Source organism: Podarcis vaucheri (genome assembly GCF_965113315.1).
Source record: "Podarcis vaucheri genome assembly, chromosome: 1".
In the NCBI taxonomy this organism is placed as follows: Eukaryota; Metazoa; Chordata; class Lepidosauria; order Squamata; family Lacertidae; genus Podarcis; species Podarcis vaucheri.
In genome coordinates this window covers 92,660,049-92,680,512 of record NC_138759.1, presented here as the reverse complement: position 1 = coordinate 92,680,512, position 20,464 = coordinate 92,660,049, and the positions used below count along the sequence as shown (strand labels likewise).

Here is a 20,464-nt window from a genome sequence, read left to right as displayed (position 1 = left end):
CCACCTGACAGCCTAGGTAAAATATGAGCAAGCAACTCCCGATTTGTAGCCAAGTCTTTGTCAACATGTTGTTTATTTATATTATGCTTCTCTTAAAAATGCTACAATTGTGCTACATCAGTTTTCATTTGCAAAGCAATCACTAAAGAACGGGGCTGTCAACCTATTAAAAATTATTATTATTATTATTAATAAAAAATAATTTATTTATAACCTGCCCTCCCCAGCCAGGACCAGGCTCAGGACAGCTAACATCAAAACATACAATACAATAAAAACAAAAAATGTAGATAATTTTTAGGTGTAGCCTTTAAAAACCATTTTTTGTTGTTCTGCTATAAAATAAAGCATTATAAAAACTATGCTTACGGTGATGATTCCAGAATGATACTGTTGGCTTGGGTGGAAGAAGGAGATCGGTGATTTGCAAAAACCTCACTTGGTGAAGGATGAACCACATGGTCTACTAGATGCCCAACTGAAGATGGCCGTAAACGGTTTCCCTCTTGAGTAAATGCAGAGTTGCGACTAATCAGGAAAAGGACACTTTGTTCAATCATTCCAGGTATGCTTGTCAAGACGTAGATGATTTATGCTTTTTTGTTAAAAAAAAAATGCTTCTAAAACTTATCTATTCCTCTCATTTCTTGTGTTTTGGACACAGTACCCCTGGCAGGAACATTCCCCCAATCAAACTTGTTTAGAAGACATTATCACTGGCAGAAGGGAGATGAGGAAAGAGGTGATTTTTACCCATTCCCCCAGCAGCCCTGCGTGTCCTCCAAAAATCTGATCCCAAGGGTTGGGTAATCCTTCTAAACAGTGGGTGGGAGGCTGCAGGGGATGAAAAAAATCGGCGGCAGTTGCTCCCCCCCCCATTTTGTCAGCATGACCCCCCACTAGAGGATCTAAAGCTTTCTGTAGACAGAAAAAACCCTTCCATTCCATAAAGGCCAGGTTTGGATCAAAGCCACTGCCTGTAATCCTAAATGCATGAATTAAACAGTTTCCTTTGATTTAGAAGGAATATATTCCCCATTAGTGTTTACTAGCAAAGCACCATAAGAATATATTACACCGATTATAGATTTTCATGGAAGAAAGAAAAAATATGCATCAACAAATAAGCCACCATCACAAATCCTGACTATTACCACTGTTGCTCCAACAAGTCAACTTTAGTGTGTAGTAGGTATAACTGTACAGTTTTTTAAAACTTTGTATATTTGTCTATTAAGAAGCTCACAAATATCAACATAAAGGCTTCTAATAAAAATTCATTTGGTTAAATCCAGTGCTAGTCCTATATAGAATAGACCTATTGAAATTCATGTATCCAAGTTAGTTATCATCAGTTTATTTCTATACCACTTTTTGGTCAAGGCCCCCAAAACACTGAACAGATAAGTACTAAAGAACACACAATAAAACTACAGCAAATACAAATACAAAAGTATAATAAAATAAACCAGGAAAAAATTGAAATATGAAGTAACGCAGGCACACCATGAATCACACTTTCTACAGTCATGAGCTGCATTTGCGTCCTCCTCATAGACACAGCTGCCCTTCACAAACAACTTCTTACACAGTTGCTTCCTCCTTAGAAACAGCAACAGCCAAAGCAAAGTTCTTACACTTGCTCTCCAGGGCAGGGCTAGCTGGCTCAGATTCCTGACTCCTCAACAGGCAGCAGTTCTCCAGGTGCAGGAACAGGAGCAAGGATAAAGTTGGCATTCACCTTCAAGCCACCAATGGTCCTATTATTGCTATCTGCTGCCTCTAAACCCACAGCAGCCTCCAAATAAATAGGCGTCTCCCTGGAAACAGCAACAGGGTGGGGCTACCTGGCTCAAACCTTCAGGTCAATTAACTTCAATGGGTCTACTCTGAGCAGGACTAGCACTGGATACAGCACCCTGCCTTCTCTTCCTGCAGGAACCCAGCAATCCAGATATAAATGGAGGCAAAAGGCCAGTATACGTCAGGAAAAAAATGTTATTTCCTCTTTTGACACAACCTGACTTTCCACCTATGTGGAAAGGTCCCCACTGTCGTTTAGTTTTTTATAAAAGAAGTCATATGTGCACACACACAGCACTTAACTCAGAAACATGATTTCCCTCTAATTTGGGTCACATTAGATTTCCTACACACACATTCAAGTTGTAGAGAGCTAGAGGTTTCATTGCAACAGTAACAAAGACTGATGTAAACCATAGTGTTGTGCTATGTAAATGGCTGGTCACACATCCCTCTCCTTCAGAACCGCCACAAGAAGGAGATATAGCAAGCATCCACCTCCCGATTTAAACAAGTAACAATTTGTATTACATCCGAAATGCAAATTACAGTGCATTTGATATACGGTTTATGAAATTAGCAAGGATCTGAAACAAAGCTTAAACTAACCATAGTCTGTGATGTGGAAATGAATGTTTCCAATCCCTTCCTCATGGCAATGAGGAAGAAGGAGAGACAGGCATGCTAGTCTCAAGCCTCACTTGGGCCATTCAATAGCTTTAAACTATGGTTTAGAACCAGGCCTGTTTTCCTGATGCAATGAAAATAGTGTCTGGGTGAAGGTAGAACCAGTGCAGGGCTCAATCTCGGAGCACACCCTGAAATTCATAACTGCTTTTTCTTCAATATAATTTAATTTAAGGTTTGTTTGTTTTTCTTTATATGTGATTATAACATACACTTTGGTCAATCTGCCTCTGTGCTGCCTCACAATTTCTTTTTAAATGCTTAGTATGGAAATAACTATGGTTCGACACACATCCCTCCAAAAAAAAAAAGGATCTCAAGTACTTTCCCTTACTTAATAAAATAAAAATAAGAGGTAACTAGTGGCTCAGGGACTATTCAATTTTACTTACTGATTAGGGGTTCCAGGTGGAGAGCGGGATGGTAAACTTTGAGTTTCTAACCTGTCATCAGACATTGAATTCCTGCTGACAACCTCCCAGTCCATCCCGCTTATCAATCTGCGAGCCAGAGGTTTACTTGGGGATCTAAAACAATACAAAAATTACCAATATGTATCTGGAAGTTCTCTGAAGAAATTAATTGGGAATTGAAGTGAACAAGAAAATAGCATTAGCTTTCCCCTATACAGGGGCCGATACACTGACTTGTTGTTTAAATATTTCTTCCAAATAGTGCAAGGGGTTTCAGAGCACCTAAAGAAACGTGATGCAGAACACTAAATTCATGAATATAAACAACCAAATCATAGCTTGTGCTGTGGCAAAGTCTTTCTCACTACGATACTGATTCACTATGAATTCAGATATGCCACTTTATTTATCTTTGCTATTCGATTTATATAGCTGCCCATCAATGAACATTTGGTAGGCAAAAAATTAAAAACACAGTGTACAATAACAATTAAAGCCAACAACAATTAATAAAAGGCAGCAAAAAAACATCCATCTACTGAAGCAGTGTAAGATTGTTTTAAATTTTGGGCTGTAAATTCAGTTGAAAAGCCTAGATAATTAAAAGATCTTCACTTGACACTGGAAAAAGACCATAAAGGAAGTAGACAAACCTTTCCGGAAAGGCTATTCTATAACCAGTTCACTACCAATAAGGCCGTTTCTTTGGTAGCCACCTGCCCCACTTCACTTCACAGACACTTGGAGCAGGGCCCGCAAGGAGGGTATTAAGGTTCCATTAGGAAAACATCTCTCTCTCTGTCTCTCTCTCTCTCTCTCTCTCTCTCTCTCTCTCTCTGTGTTTGTGGAAGTGGTATTACAGTGAAACACAGGCAAGCAGAAAAGTATTGCCCTCTTTCCCGGCTGCTTTTTTTTGCTTTTCCTCAAAAACGGCGATCAGATTTTGTCACACACAACTACTATGTTTTATGCAATTATGTGTACTAGTCCATAGTTTCTGACGTTAAACTAAACAGCTGCATTAAAGTACTTTTCTTATCAAAAGAGAAACACAACCAGGCTAACGAAACAAACAACCATCTCTACAGCAAACCGTGTGAGAGACGAGAGAGAGAGAGGTACATCTATATGAAATTTAAATAGGCAAGACTTCTCTGTGACTTAGCCAGATGATTTCTAGATTAAAATGAACAAAATAATTTGCAAATATAACATGATTCTAACTGCAAGATGCAATACACTTTTCACAGGCTTTTAAAGAAATGATATTGGGAAGAGAATTAAAAAGGTGTATGATAGACAACTTTAGCAAATACTTTGCCAACTATATCTATTGTAGTCTAGGAAAGAATTAATCCTGTAAGGATTAATAAGACTTTATAAGAATGCAAACATCCAAATGCTGATGGCTTTAGACGTGTTGCATTTAAAAGGGATTTCTGTAGGTTGAATGAGCTTGAATTCTCTTTCTAGGAACATTGCAACTCCTAGAAACACTCACCTTAATTACCAAGTGAAAAGTTGGATTTGTAGTAGTGTCCCTCAGCAGCCAACACAGCAGAAACATTTAACTGTCAAACTGTATTTTGAACATTTGATTATTAACTGTTTTAACCTTGGAGACCCACCCACTTACGCATGTTACCTAAGCTTCCTGTTCTTTGTGGCAATTCAAAGAAACGTTCACCACATTGCAGCAATAAACTTCCCAGGGCTTCCTCTTCTAATAAGTGCCCAAGTCAAAAAAAAGACTAACTGCTTCATTTCTATGGTTTACTTTTAGGTAACTCAAAACATTGCAGAGATTTTAATTTCAATTCCATCTCACATTAACTAGGCTATGGGAAATTATCTAACAAGTACAGGGGGCAAAATAAATTTCCAAACAACTCGGGACACCAGTCTTGGCTTTGAAATTCCAACTGTATTTTAGAGGATTAATAGATTTAAGATAGAGATGCACTATTAGTGAAGAGGTACACTCAACTAAGAGGTAGCTTTGCTCACCAAGGGTTAAGGTGTGCTAAAAACATACTTCTCATGTGTCAGGTGGTGGTGTGGTTGCTTGAGAGCAAACAGGCAAGACTCCAACCTGTCTTTTCCAGGCTTTATTATTAGTGCAAACTATTTACAGTGAAGAGCGTCGCAAGTTCATGTCCGGCTCAGTCGCTAGCAGAATCTGGGAGTGGGCGGTCCTTGTACCTCCTCCAGCATAACAGTCACGTGACCCCCAGCCTTCTCCTCCCTTCCTTGCGCCGAAACCTACTGCGCAGACTGGGCGCTGGCAAAGGGGTGCTTCCCTCCTCTCCGGCTTGCTCAGCCTCGGCGTTGAGGCTCTCCCTAGCATCCCCTGGTCCCACCACCTCCTCTCCACTGGAGGTGGGGCTTTCCTCCTCGCCAGAGGAGGAGCTGCTTCGCAAGATCTTCGGAGGTTCCCTATAACACAACTGCCCTTCCCCCTCTCGCCTCTGACCCGATGGCAGTTCCCTGACATCCTGTATCAAAAGCCAGGGTGAAGAGGTGTGTCTTCAGAATGTACTTAAGGTTGTATATTGATGTTGCAAGACACATCTCTGTGGGCAGCTTCTACTACAAAGAATGCTCCCTCCTGGGACATCACCACCACCTGAGCTTGAGGGCTGTGGAACTACCAAGAGGCTCTCTTCTGCTGCTCTTAGCACCCAAGAGGGACTGTAGGGAAGGAGATGGTCTTTCAGGTATTTAGGAATTTAATCACTAATGTGAGTACCTTGGGCCCAGAAATTAATTGGCAACCAATGCAGTTATTCTAAAACAGGGGTTATTTGAGATGTAAATGGAACCACAGCCCGTAATCTAGCCATTGCATTTTGTACCAATGGAAATTTCTGAGTTGTCTTCAAGGACACCCCCACATAAAGCACACTGCAATAATCCAATCTGGAAGTTACCCGAGCATTGAGTATGGTGGTGAAGTCATTTCTGCCTTTTAGCTGGTGGACCAGCTGAAGCTACAAAATGGCACTCCTGGCCACCTGAGCCTCCACTGACAGTGCTGAATCCAGGAGCACTCACAAACTGCAGGCCTGCTCCTTCCATGGGAGTACAACCTGTCCAGAATATGGCATCTCCCCCTAATTTCTAGATGTGAGAACTTGGGATACACAACACTTTTATCTCTTTAGGATTCAGTTTCTTCTCCTTTATTCCCCCTTTTTTTTTTTTTTTGCCCCATTCAGTCCAATACCTCCAAGCACCAGTCTAACATTTGCTTAAGCACCAAAAAGTTTCAAAGGTACAAACAGCAGAATGCTTGAAAACTGAAGAAACAAGTTCATGCTGTCATTCTGTTTACCATCCTAAACACTTTTAAGGAGTTAAATAATTATTCCCTTTGAACTGTTGATTAAGCATGCTTTAGATGCATCCAAAGTTTGTGTGAAGATGACATTTAATAGTGCCTGCAGTTCACAGACTGGTGTTTGAGTGGGCCTTTGTTGCCATATCAGTTCCATTTTGTCCCTCAGCTTCTTTTTTGTCTGTTTACAGTTGCTAAGCAGGCAAGGTCTGTCAAACAAAATGAAAACAATCTAGCCAAACTAGCCTCCATCCTCCACAGAAATGGAAAAGTATAATAATATTACTAATAATAGTAATTTATATGCCGCCCATCTGACTGGGTTGCCCCAGCCACTCTGGGCAGCTCCCAACAAAAAATAACCATTAAATGCCCTGGGTTATGAGCTGCTTGGATATGCAAAAGCCAATTTCCCTTGCATCCTAATGAAACCTAATGCAATCAAGGCAACACCTTGCCACCCCCTGAGCCTTGAGTGCTTTTGTGATCTTCTACCTAGTACCAAAACACAGCATAAAGCATCCTTTTCAGGAAGTAGCCTTGACATCTCTAGTCCTTTTCTCCTTCTGGGAAACTTATTTCAGCAGACACCGAGGTTTTCTGTTTTCCAATCTTGTAGGCAGACAGTATGCTCAACTTTAATTCAATTCAATTATTCATTTGCTGCCCATCTGACTCTGGGCAGCTCCCAACAAAATATTAAAAACACAATAAAATGTCAAAATTTTCCCAATACGGGGCTGCCTTCAGATGTCTTCTAAAAATCAAATAGTTGTTTATTTCCTTGACATTGGATAGGAGAGAATTCCACAAGGCGGACACCACTACTAAGAAGGTCCTCTGCCTGGTTCCCTGTAACATCAGTTTTCGAAGTAAGGGAACCAGCAGAAGACCCTCGGAGCTAGATCTCAGTGTCCAGACTAAATGGTGGAGGTGGAGATGCTCCTTCAGGTATACAGAGCCAAAGCAGTTGAGGGCTTTAAAGATCAACAGAAACACTTAATGTGCTCGGAAGCCTACAGGGAACCAATGTAGATCTTTTTGGAAGCTCCCAATCTGCTGACTGTTTCCATACCTCTGCATTCTGCCCAGTGACGTTGTTTGGGAAAACCCACTTTCCCCAACTCTTGGATTTATCCTGCTTTTCACCCTTCCTTCCCCCTTGCATCTCTCTCAAACTGAAGGACAAACTCTCATTCTTTTATTTGCTCTCTACTACCCCTTCACTCTCTCAATGCTCTGCCTCGGCCTGTTGTTGCTCCCTGTTGTAGCTGGACCAAAGACTCCAAAGTTATCCACTCTTGTTTCTATTGAACTGAAAATCATGTTAGTTCTATGGAACTAACCATGGCCTGTCCTTCAGCTAGAACAATACTAGTGGCCACAGAGACATGAAATCCCCCTAGCACAAGACTAAATTTCCCATTCATCGGCTGTTCTCAAGGAGCTGACTCCACCAAACACAGAAAATAGGTTCAGATGTGTGTAGAGACATGTGTTTACAGTTCCACTGTGTGATCCAGAAACCTAGCTGATCAGATTTTCAGACCATTCACTGTAACAGATTCAGTATACCGATGAATGCACAGACACCAAGGAAGGCATATTAAAACAAGCATAGCCTGTCTTCACACTTTACATATTCAAAGTATGCGTAAAAAGGGAATTTGCATTAAGGGAATATGTATTATGATGATACAATATGAAAACATATTAATGTATTTCACTTTGGTACAGAATTAATTTGCAGTATGTTGCACCATACATTAAAATCTGCACAGTAATTTCTGCACAAAGCTATTGTAATTTGCTAATTTTGAGGGAAGAAGAGAATTCAAAACAGGTAAAATAAGCTACTGTAACTATCAACAGACAATAGTATACCGGATGCAAATAACTTGAAATTGCTTACCTGGCAAATACCCTGTCCTTATTTGCCTTTTCTTTACCATACTGTACAGACTGGACTTCTGTTCTCCCACTGAAATAAAATTTTGAGATTGTCAAGAAAATAGTGGTGGAAGTGTGGGGAAAAATATTTTGCCTAAATATGAGCACACCGGTGCATCCAAGTCCAACAGTAAAATTACTAGACTAACAGTGAATGCATGTTAGACCTGATGAAACCAGGGGCTTTCCGTATTCTATGATACTTTTACTAATTGCTAAGCAATTCTTACCTGAACTGACACTATTATCAGATACTGAAGGATACTACATTGGCCACAAAATTTCTCCAAGTCTTTAAAATGTCAAATAGTAATACATTGTAATCAGGGATTAACAACAGAGATTTTCTGTCTGTTGAATACATAAAGATGAGAAAAACTGTGCTTGATTAGGCCAAAGTTCCATCTAGTCCAGCATCCTGTTTTAACAGCAGCAATTAGTTGTACTAGTGCTTCCTGCTCTTGGGATTACCAGCAACTAATATTCAAAGGCAGAACACGGCCATCCTGGCTGGTTGTCATGAGCTTTGAGCCCATGCAGTCCCCCCCCCCTCCCATCACCTTGAGGCTTTTGCATCTACTTCAGACTAATTACAACTTGTTACAACATCCAAACCCAGGAAAAAAATTGCATTTAGTCTTAATGCAAACAAGCCAAATTCAAAACAGAATTTTGGAAGCTGACTTGCTTTCACTAATCCTAGTAAGATTAGCCACGGTTTAGGGCTGAGATGTATTCTTATACTGTGGTTAATTTAAAATGGAGGTGGAAGCTTCTGCTCTCCTCTTCAGTGCTGTGCCAAAGGAAAGCAGGGAACCTGCAAGAATAGCATTATAGAAGATGCTGCAGTTTTCTCTAGTCCTTTTCTTGTTTCTTCACAATCATGCCCGGTGTTCCTTTATTTTATTTTCCTCAGTTTCACTTTTCTCTGACTGTGCACCAGGAAATTTGTTTGACTGTCCTTTATAAAAGGAAATATGTGCCATCTGGGACACTTTCTACATGTTCGCCTCAATCTGTATGGAGTTGGTGCATTTCTATATCTGCCCCCAAATATTAGTAGAACTTAGCATTTTAAGCCTTTAAAAAAATTATGGGAGGCAGGGATATACTTCAAACAACAGTTTTATAGTGAAAAACACACATTTTCAAAATAAAATTGGCACAGTGCAGTGTAAAGAAAGCTAACTTAACCAGACGCCTATGCAGGCTGTAGAGCAACATAAAAATCTGGAGTATTAAAATATTTAAAAATCAACAGGCGTTTCATCTGATCTATCAGTAAGTTATTCTTTAGCAATATGCTGATATCCCTCCCTCTTTTTACATATTGCCCAAACTTACCAGTACCGGTACTTTGAACCCAAAGTAAAGTAGTGTGCAAAAAAGTTCTTCTGAGGGGGCAGTGGTCTGTCTAGCCGGAAAAAAGTGTGGTGTTCTACACAAGCTTTCCATAAATTTTTACACGCTCGATAATTCACCATGTTGAATCCTAGTAACGTTTCTCTAGATTCATGCTGGGACAAAAAGATTTAAATTTAATAAAATTAGCCTTGCATTCTGAAATGTAGTTGAGGCTACAGTTCTTATGAAATGGTTCTCTTTCAAAAAACACACACAAATATTCCAGGAAAAAGGACCTTCCAGTTATCTAGGGAACACTGTAATTAGGGATCTATTCCTTCTCTCTCCTGGCTGATAAATCAACTCCCAGTCATTAAAAAACAAGAACTCATGACAATATTCTTAACCATGGTGGTTCTCAAACCCTCTGCCTTAAATAAAGCCTTTTCATATTGGTTTATTTGCTATAGAACACCTGCATGTCTGTCATAAAAATCCTGTGTTCAAGGACACATACTCAGTTCATATATGACACTGACCAAATCTGTTGAATTTACCTTCTTCCTTAAGTTACTCATTACAGGAGATCATCAGTAGTGTTAGGAAATCCACATTTGAGAGAAATATGTCCACTATTGCTGATATTCGGCTTCCAAGTGAACAAAAGGGTTTCCCACCAGTTTGACAAAACCTATAATATGCAACCAGGACATGCCAGGCTCCTTCATTGCCCTTTCTCTTTATAAAACCTTGTGGACAATCCCCATCTTTGCCTTTCTTCTCTTGCAATTTCTTATACTCCACACCTTGTCTCAACTTTCCCTCCAAAAACCTGGATTGCATTCCTCTGTGTCCCATGCTCCACATTCAAGAGTTCTCCCATCTATTCTGGCATTTTTCTATAGAAAAATCAGCTTGTTGTATCTTCCCCCTAACATTTCCATCCGTCTGTATCTTGTGATTAACTTACGGCATAACAAAATGTGTAGAGTTGCAATGAGATTACAATGCTCTACACTAGTTTTTCAATCTTTATAGCAGTTCTGCCAAACTTCGCTCCAGCCCTTTCACACTGACTCTGTGGTAAGTGGATTTCAAGGCAGAAAGCAGCAGCACAGTCATGTTCTTAATGAATCAATACTCTCTGTGCTTCAATCTCACCCCCAGGGCTAAGGCAGGATTGGCTGATGCACACTAACCCAGAATATTCTACCTGCTCAGCTCCAGAAAAGTAAATAAAGCTGGATTTAGACATTGGCTAGTGCTCTTTGTGCTTGTTAACTCTCTTACATCATGCAGTTTATTCTTTCATGGTTGCACCTTATTTGCCAAGGGCAACTTGTTAAGCCACTCACTGAAGGGGTGGGAAGCTGTTTTCCTTGACTGGCAGCTAAGAATCAGAGTTTTGCCTTTCTCATAGCAAAGAATGATGGTAGGAACCTGTTTGTTATTGGCATCTGAATCGCACTTGCAAATCGATGGAGGTGAGGAGACAAGCAACTCATAGCATTGCTGTCTTAATGCAGCCTTCAATCCCTGCTTCCTTTCCCCTTTACCCACCAGATGCAGACACAGACAAAGATACGTGAGGATCTGTACTCATGCAACCCTATATTAAGAACTTTTAAGAAAGAGAATTTGCACCTCCCATTTTCAGTCTGCAAAAGTGACTATCAGTCAGACTACAACTCTAACTTTAAAATATCTAATATACTATTTCATAAAATAGGGACCATTTAAACTGTAGTATCTGCCACTAGATAATTCTATAATGAACAACACACTACTGAAGTAGTGTTATCATGTATGAAGCTCCAAAGACGTAACTTGCATGAAACCATCTCTGACAGCAGTGAAGCACTTTGCAACTTCAGATAAAAATGTTAATATCAGTACTCACCAATTCTTTTCTAAGCTGAATAAAAAACTGCTTGCACTTAAAAGAAATTTTAACAATCTTCAACCTAAGTGAAATAAAAAATCAAAATGATGTAATATTTCTTTAAAATGCACAAAAGGTAATTACCAAAAGGGATCTGGACAGGTTATGACAAACATATTTGTTGCCCAATGCCACTATGATCCATGGGAGAGGGTAAAGATCAGTTCTGCTCATGATGAAGTTCCCCCAAACAGCCACCAGAAAGGCAAAACAATCAGAAAGTGATATTCCTTGAACATCAATGATCCCAATATATGATTGCTACAATTTATGAAGTGAATGAAGTGGAGGGAGGTTCAAACTCACTAGAGCCTGGTTGGGGAGGAATGGGTAATTAATCTCAGCAAATGGTGAAAGGATATTTCTCTTATCCTTTGTAAAACATAGCAACCTTAGCTTTTGAGTATTTGTTTCATAAAAATCGAATAAAATGCTGCAAAACTAGCTCCTGTCTGGCTTTTATCAGAATGAGGGTGATTTCAGCCATGCAAGCAAGAGTAATATTCTTTCTCCTCCAGCACATGATTTGCATATGATAAGATCACATACAAGAATCCTCGAGTATCAGAATGCAACTTCTAGAAGAGGTTCAAGGAATTGATTAAGCACTGCCAGTACTGAAATTGTGATGCACCTGTAAGACAATTGGCACTTTCCACATACAGTTAGGAGAGTTGTCTGTAAGCAAGATGACAATATTGGTTGTTACTGCTGCGACATTACTTTTAACATATTTATTGAGCTGCTGCTGTCAAGGAAGGATAAGATACTGATGAGCATGGATGATGAAAGTGGTGTGGCTGCAATCAAGCAGGCATATTATGGAATCAAGTTGTTCAATTAAAGCAAGTCTCTGTGTAGTATGCATTCCTTATTTTAAGCACATTTGCTGTGCTATTAATGAATGACAACACATCAAAGTATCAAATTATTGTTGGGATCCAGAGTTGTTCTTACTACATGTGTGGCCAACAAGACAGCTTAGATAGCATCACACCTATCCAAATATTGACTCCCTTGTAAGATTGTATCACTTCCCAGGGACATCAAATAAAATAAGTAGGCTAAACCAATCCACCCTGAAGGACTGTTCCAACCTCCCAAGGAGAAGCTATATTCCCACACTGTTCTGTGAATAACCAAGTTATGAAAATATTTAGTATGATTTGTTTCAATCACAGAATCAGCTGGAAGTGTTGGAACCATGCGGGACATCTTGTCCAACCCCCTGCAATGCAGGAATCTTTTGTCCAACATGGAGCTCAAACCCACAACACTGGGATTAAGAGTCTCAGGTTCTACTAACTGAGCTATCCTCCACACTGCCTAGGGTTGCCATACATCCGGACATACCCAGAATACTGCTATCGAAAGCAGTGTTTTGGGTGAAAATAATCCAGACGCACAGCAATGCATGTTGACAGTGTTGTTTTGGGCGATTTTACTTAAAAAGAAGAAGAAAGAAAGCGCAACAACTTTTGCCCAACCCTAACACTGCCCTGAAATATTATCTGAAAGGTTAGGAGAAAACCTAAAGCACATTGGGGGGGGGCGGGAAGGAGGAGAGAGACACACATTCTCTTATGTTTGCTGGAGATATCCCACAAAAATTGTAAACTGAGGTGAAAACTGAAGCATTTATTACTTTGAATCACATTTTTCTCTGGCTCCATCCTCTATTTGCTCTAGCTCCACTCACTGCCAGTAAACAGCCCCCAATAATTACCCGTGTAAGAATGTGGTCCTCAATAGAAAAAGGTTGCCCACCCCCATCCTAAATGCTGCTGCTTCTCTTTCTTTTCAAATCTTCCCCCAAATTCCGCTTTTCTGTGAACCTTTGGCTCAACAAACCACTTAGGCCTTGAAAACCAACTGAAGTATGTGCAACTGCTCTGACTGCATAGGTCTTCTCCTTATCAAATTCTAGATTGTAATCTCCTTGGTACCTGGGCTCTGCTTTTTGTCACACTGTAAAAGTATCAGTGCTGCTAAATAAACACCGTTCATGATAAACCTCACCCCATTCGAATTATTTCATCAGCAAAACATATGCAGTCTTAAATAGGATTCCATGCATGGGTGTAACTGTAACTTTGTATGCTAATGAGAACTTCAGACAAGTGCTTCCCAGCATCTGTTGGTTGAGCAAGTTTCTGCAGGGAATACATGTTACTTTCCCCCAACTAAAAAAAAATATGAGTTTGTGGCATGTAAGTAAGAAAGCACCATAAAATTAGATACATCACTGTGGCTCACACACAAGACATTCTCAGTCTAATATTCAAATGCCATAGTTAAAATCAATTAAAGAAGACAAAGTTTTGCAAGATTCAGGGCTTTTGAAATAAGACTGCATGGTAAACAGTGTTCTTTCACCTGTGAAAGTTGGCCTCTGAAGTGGGATACATAAATGTAAAAACCAGACCCTGAGCATTTACTGGTTCCTAATTCTTTTCTGTTCAGTACTTAGGAGCCTGTTGTTTTATTATATTTTTATTGAACTTTAATGTATTTGATCTTACATTGTGACTGTCTTGATGCCGGTGTGAAAGACAGTATGTAGATTTTCAAATTAATATATATAGATCCACCTCAGCAGATGTTATCTGGGTTTCCTCAACATCTGAGGTACATCAGGTGACTCTTGGACAGAAAGCTGCTGATTTCCACCATTCAGGAGTGAATTTTTTTTGGGGGGAGGTGGGAAGGAGTGGCCCTGCTACATGAACAGAACCCTGCTCACATCTATTTGGACCCAAGTATTTAATACAGTCTTTTTACTGTCATCCCTACATCCTATACAGAAAACACTGAATAATAAATTGGATGAGCACCTGTCTATTCTAGACGGTGCATATATAGTAAGGTTTTCCCCTTTCACTCCTGCTATACTGAATCGTAACTCTGGAAGTGTGACAAAGAATAGTCCAAAATATACTAGCTGAATAAAAATTAAGTGCACTAAATTTTCCATTACAATCATTACATTACAATTAGGCGGCAAACTTTGTAGGGATATTTTCAAAAGCTAATTGCCACACAAGAGACACCACTGGACATATCAAAGGCTACATTTTAGAGTGACTAATTTAGAGTTGATGTACACTTAGCAATTTATGATGAAGTTATTCAGATTTAAGAAAGTGTGTGGCAAACAAAATGTTTCCCTTAAACACATCCTTACCATGGAAAGGTGTTAATTCGTACCCTGTTCTTATAAATTAGTATGCCTCCCGACATTACTCCAATCATAATTTCATTGTTACTTTGATCCTATAAAAAAAGAACAGGAAAAAAATGAATGCTTATGTGTCTTCTGTTCTTTCATATCGCCGTCTTGCAGATCTTGTTGCCCGAAAACATGCAAGATGAAGTTCTAGAATGTTTACAGGAGGGAAACATTGTTGCCTCAACAATCACTTCCTGTCTCTTTACTTTGCTTCACCTTGCATCCTGATCCTTCCATCAACATCCCTGAGGCCCTCCCACAATCCCTCCTCAGTACAGGAACTCTACTATACAACAGAGCAACAAAGGGAGAGACTAGACAGACTAGAGCAACGGCTGGAATGGATGAGAAGTAATTGTTAATCAAAAGGGGACTCTTCAGTGTAGCAGACACCCATGTGAAGATTTCTCATGACCCTATTTCAGTACCCCAACCTTGATGAGCAATCTTATGCAACAAAGCAACTTGAATTAAGAACCTCAGCACTCTGTGGGTGGTTGAGGAACAAGAACTAATGGCAACAGAGGTGTGGAGTCTCAGGGACAGAGAAAGAAGGGCTGAGTAAAATGAGACATGGGCTCTGCTGTGACAGGCTAGCTCCATGAGGCCTCCTCTCCCTTCAGCTGTCCCCTGCAGGCAGCCATTCCATCAGACTGCCTCAGTGGGAGAGACAGGAAGCGGAAGGCTCATTCCATTCACTCTGCTGAGGTCCAGCAACATCAGGCACCTTCTGCACCTGAATTGTGCCAGCTGGTTAGTATAGGAAGAACTGTTCAGAAACTAGTGCCTAAATTTTGCTTTAGGTTTTCATCTTCCCTCCCTGTCCCTTTCCCCTATATAGATTGTATGCCCAGGGACTGACTTGTTTTGACTGTATGTAAGCAGCTCTGAACAGCAGGGTACAAATGCTTGGAATACATTTTTAAATAAAAAAAATCTTAGAAGGGAAGGGAAATGGGTCCAATTAATTAGGGCTAAGACGGCTGGATGGTGGCAGGTCTTGCAGCCAAGCTGGTGCCTTTTGTATTGCTCTGCTTTTCCTTTGGACCACATCAGCGAGGCCAAGAGTCTTGTTGTCTGGGCAGCCCAGGACCTCCATAGACACTGCCCAGGCTTGCACCCCAGAGAGCTGACTTCAGTGCTGCTAACACAGCAAAATGAACATGGAAGGCAGCATTTATGAGTTACTGGTCTCTGCAGCCATAGCAGGTGCTGTGATGCTCCAGTGTTTTGACTTCACCCCGGGAGCCACACCTCAAGACATACAGATACCACCACCACCATCAACAACAGAGAACTATATATTATTTTCAAGTAACGTTATGGAAATCAGATTTACTTTAATTTTGTTGAATATTACGATACATTAAAAAAATTAATTTCTAAGAAGAGAACTATTGACCATTCAGACAATGCTATGTTTTGTTTTGGGTTTATTTGCATGATTAATACTAATCAATTGACGCTTACCCTTGCATAGTGCAATTCAACTCCATAGAGTTCTAAGGTCCGGGCTGTGCTGAGATAACTAAATTCTGCTTCAGCAGGAGACAGACCTCTGTAATGACAAAATAAGAACATAAAATAGCTTAAAATATATTTAAGGTAACCTGAGGGTTCTTATTTAAAAACTATTTTTACTGGAGCCCAAAGAGCAAGAGGGAGTTACATCGGCTTTAGGGCAATTAGCATTTTAACTGCCCCTGCTTCCTTGCCTGGTTTTTCTCTCGCTAAAGAGGAGCAGTCACACCACACCTCCAAGCATATAGTTTTAATATTCAAAATACAATTATGATTGTAAAAGTGTATTTTCAGATGCATGTATTCTGAAAGCATGCATTCATTTTAAGTCTAAAACCTAAACAGTATTAGTGATCTTTCACCACTAGTTCTCTCTGTAGCAGTTACCTGATCTTAAATGAGTTATTTCTCCACAAAAGTATTGGATGAGACACACATGCAGTAACCTGGGGTTATAATGTAAGGAGCTACTTTTAATTAACACACACAGAAGCAGCTCAGGGTAGATTAAATTAGTTACACAGTTCTTCAGACTGCAGACCTTATTTTTTTCTTTCTTTTATGCTTACATATGCTGCTGATGTAGTTTGGACACTTCTTTTTCAAACTCTTGAGGCTGGCCGGGGATAAAGGAATAGTCTGAGAGGTAGCCTGGGAAATTCTCTGAAAGGTTGTAGTCTCCCAGTTCAGCTGAAAGTTAAGAGATACATTTAGCAACAGCCCCATTTCAGCACCTTGCAATCCATGCAGTGTAAGAAAGGTAAAAAAAATAAAATTAATCCACCAGCCTTTAACTACATATGAAACAAGTTCAGTCTAAAACTGTACAAAAGCACCTAATGTTGTTTGTATGAACTGAAAGCACTCTAGTTTCAAAATTAGAGAACTAAATAGTTACACAAGATTGACTACAAGAAACATAACAACTAGGGGCTGCTGCCCCTGCTTGCTTTACTCTTCAACCCCACCTACCACCTCCTCTCACCAAAGCCACCTTCTCCCCAAAACGACACACATCCTTACTCCATACCACTACCCCCCTTATAGTTTGCCAAACCTCTCTACCCCCATCTTTCCCTTAGACTGGGATGAAGAAGCTTTTCTGGCCCAAAGGCCAGATCTTTGGCCTGCCAGGGAAGATATAAGTTGTCAGGTAGGCGCCTATTGGCGGTCACACAAACTGCAGTGTGATTACACCTGTACCATTTTATTATATACGGATAATTTTGTTGATGTGATTTACTTCTGGAAAAGGAATTTTATTTTTGTACTGGTGATATATTTTTATGTGAAGCAATGCATTTTCTACAAAAATAAAAATAAAAATCAGGTTCTGTGACATAGCAGTATGCCAGATTTCTCAGCTGTTTTTCCAAAAACCCTTGCAAACTCTTGCTAAACTGTGGAAACAGTTACCACTTTAATGGTTGTACAGAGGCACTCAGGGCTGACAAAATACAAAATCTTATCAAAAACTGTTCAGAAGCAACAATATGCATCACTTCTTTAAAAGGGGGGGGGGCAAAGGCACCCTAACCTTACAATCCTATGGTCCCTGGGAGGGTGTAAGCTTGGATGCCTCCTCCCTGTCGCCACAGAAGCTTCCACAGTCCTTGCCCTGTTGACACTGGAGCTCCAACATGGGTAGGGCCAACAGGAAACACCTCAATCCCCCACCACACACCCCCAAATCAGGGAGGAAGCTATGTCATCTCTGGAGCTGGTATGGTTAATTTTGCTCCCACTGTTCATGAGAATAGGAAAAAAGTTAAAGCAAGAAAAACAAAAAGGACAGAGGAGCAGAAATGTGCTGCCGTGCCTTTACCTACACCCTGCCAGAGCAAGTCCAGCAGGTTGCTGGATGTGATGGAATAACCACTTTGAGCACTCTTTCCCTCTCCCCTTTAGAACTGCAGCTTTAGAGGTTGTTAAATTCCCATCTTAGCAATAATAGTTCGCAAAGCATGTTAATTTGATAGTAATAAGCTAACACAACTAAGAGAAAAATGTTTTTCAAGGTATATACATTTATCGTAACTCTGTTTATTACTAATTTAGGTGGGAAATCCACTCAATCTTTACATTAACAGCCACACATATTTTGATGACCAATGCCATGATAAACTCTGCCAATGTATTTATCTTGTCATATGTTTTACATGTTAGGTATAAGAACAGTTTCATATTTTCATTGTACATTTCAGAGGTAATATTATGGCTGCAAACCTATACTACCTTAGCTGGGAATAAGCCTCAATGAACTCAGCAGGGCTTACTTCTAGGTAAATATGCATAGAATTGTACTGTACATGGGTAAGATACAAACTGTTTTTATAAATTTATTGGCTTTACACAACACAGTCTATTCAAATATTTTTCTTGAAGGTTTAGTGTATCTTAACACAAAAGAAAAGTAACAACATCAGGAAAATTAGAAGCATAATATAAGAACTTTTTTTATATATATTTTACTTACACTGAACAGCATAGGAAGCCAAGAGTGCAGCAGTATTATAAGGGCAGGGCAATCTATGAAGGAAAATAACCAACACACTTCAATACAGTAACCTTTAGAGCCAATTAGGTTTACCAATTTATTTGAATTACATAACAAAAAAACACTTAAGCATCAAATAGACAAGATTTCCCTTTTAAGGCAGGCAAATATGTAATGGCACAACTAAAAACACACCAGCTGTTATTTTTACATATTTGCTTTAAAAAGGAAACCATGCTTCTAGATTAGTATCCAAAGAGGTTTAAACATCTGGATACCAACCTAGAGGTATGGCTGGCACTGTCAGCTTTGACTCCACTAATCACCTGTTTAAGATGGATGGGAGGCAGATCCAAATCTCATTTGGCATTGCATGCATAGTTCCTAATTCACTGATAAAATATTGCACACACAACCCCTAGCACTGCAACCATATCTATAACACCTTTTTCTATAGGCTTTATTATAGGATTGCCAATTACCATGGGATGGATGTGTGAAGTCAGCGGCCACATACATATTTTCATAACTTGACTGAGGCATTAGATCACACTATTTATCTCCACCCTCTCCCTGAATTACTAAATAATTTTGCATTACTGTCTGCAAGGGTTCCCAAGTCTTCATGGCAAGCAAATCTTACCTTCCAGTAAGAATGTCTTGTTTAATTTGCAAAAAATATTGGTACCTTAAAGAAAAAGTAAACACAGTACAACAGGTTGACAAAGTTACTATTGTATTTTTAATTAACAAAATTAAGATCACCTTTTGACTTCAGCATCTGCATTTCACCATATACCATTATTTCAGGCTAGCAAGACACAGAAATTAAACTGAGTTCAAAGTCATATAAACATAAGAAATCCAAATATTTTGGTGCTGCTGTAACACATGCAGTTTACAGTAGAATTTATATAATCAATAAAAGGTTAGGATCCATTAATTGCACTCAGGTACATCTACATCATATTTTCATGCCTCAATTGACAAATGTTGTTCTGTGTGGTATTTTGAAAGCCATACTAATGGGATAGGACATATTTAAAAATTAATAGAAAACAATTTCTGATTGTTATCTCTTCATCCCTCCCTATTGCAACATTTGTTGGAAGTTACATTTTGCCATCTCTAACCCATGCCAAAAGAATGTGATTAGCCACACTGGCATGCCTCCAACAATAACCATGAATACCAACAATCTATTGAAATATACCTCCAAGCAAATAGGCCTTGTGAGATGAGTGTGTATTAATTCTGGCCCTTCCATCTCAGATGCCTTACCTGAAGTGACAGTTTGAAATTGGTTTAGAATTCTAATCTACCTTTAAAGTATTTCTAGTCACCAATAAAATCTGAAAGGCATGAATTTCCATGTAGCAAACATTCTGGTATGACACTGCACTGTTTTTATCTTACGAGCCTTTACAGAGACTTCCTTCTACTTCCATAAAAAGGTAAAGGTACCCCTGCCCGTACGGGCCAGTCTTGCCAGACTCTAGGGTTGTGCGCCCATCTCACTCAAGAGGCCGGGGGCCAGCGCTGTCCGAAGACATTTCCGGGTCACGTGGCCAGAGTGACATCGCTGCTCTGGCGAACCAGAGCCGCACACGGAAACGCCGTTTACCTTCCCGCTTGTAAGCGGTTCCTATTTATCTACTTGCACCCGGGGGTGCTTTCGAACTGCTAGGTTGGCAGGCGCTGGGACCGAACGACGGGAGCGCACCCCGCCGCAGGGATTCGA

At 39.9% G+C, this 20,464-nt stretch overlaps 1 protein-coding gene across 2 annotated transcripts in view; it reads right to left on the bottom strand.

Annotated features, from left to right (window-relative positions):
- PTPN4 (protein tyrosine phosphatase non-receptor type 4) overlaps positions 1–20,464 on the bottom strand; it is an 81,328-nt gene that overhangs the window by 22,154 nt on the left and 38,710 nt on the right. The window contains exons 6-15 of one of the 2 annotated variants that reach the window (XM_082231214.1): positions 19,367–19,411; positions 18,703–18,755; positions 16,796–16,916; positions 16,176–16,263; positions 14,661–14,749; positions 11,435–11,498; positions 9,535–9,707; positions 8,153–8,221; positions 2,883–3,017; positions 370–528 (exon numbers count right to left, since the gene is read on the bottom strand). In XM_082231214.1, the coding sequence (XP_082087340.1) occupies positions 370–528; positions 2,883–3,017; positions 8,153–8,221; positions 9,535–9,707; positions 11,435–11,498; positions 14,661–14,749; positions 16,176–16,263; positions 16,796–16,916; positions 18,703–18,755; positions 19,367–19,411 (996 nt within the window). The remainder of the gene's footprint in view (positions 1–369; positions 529–2,882; positions 3,018–8,152; positions 8,222–9,534; positions 9,708–11,434; positions 11,499–14,660; positions 14,750–16,175; positions 16,264–16,795; positions 16,917–18,702; positions 18,756–19,366; positions 19,412–20,464) is intronic. The other variant, XM_082231215.1, reaches the window with a different exon arrangement.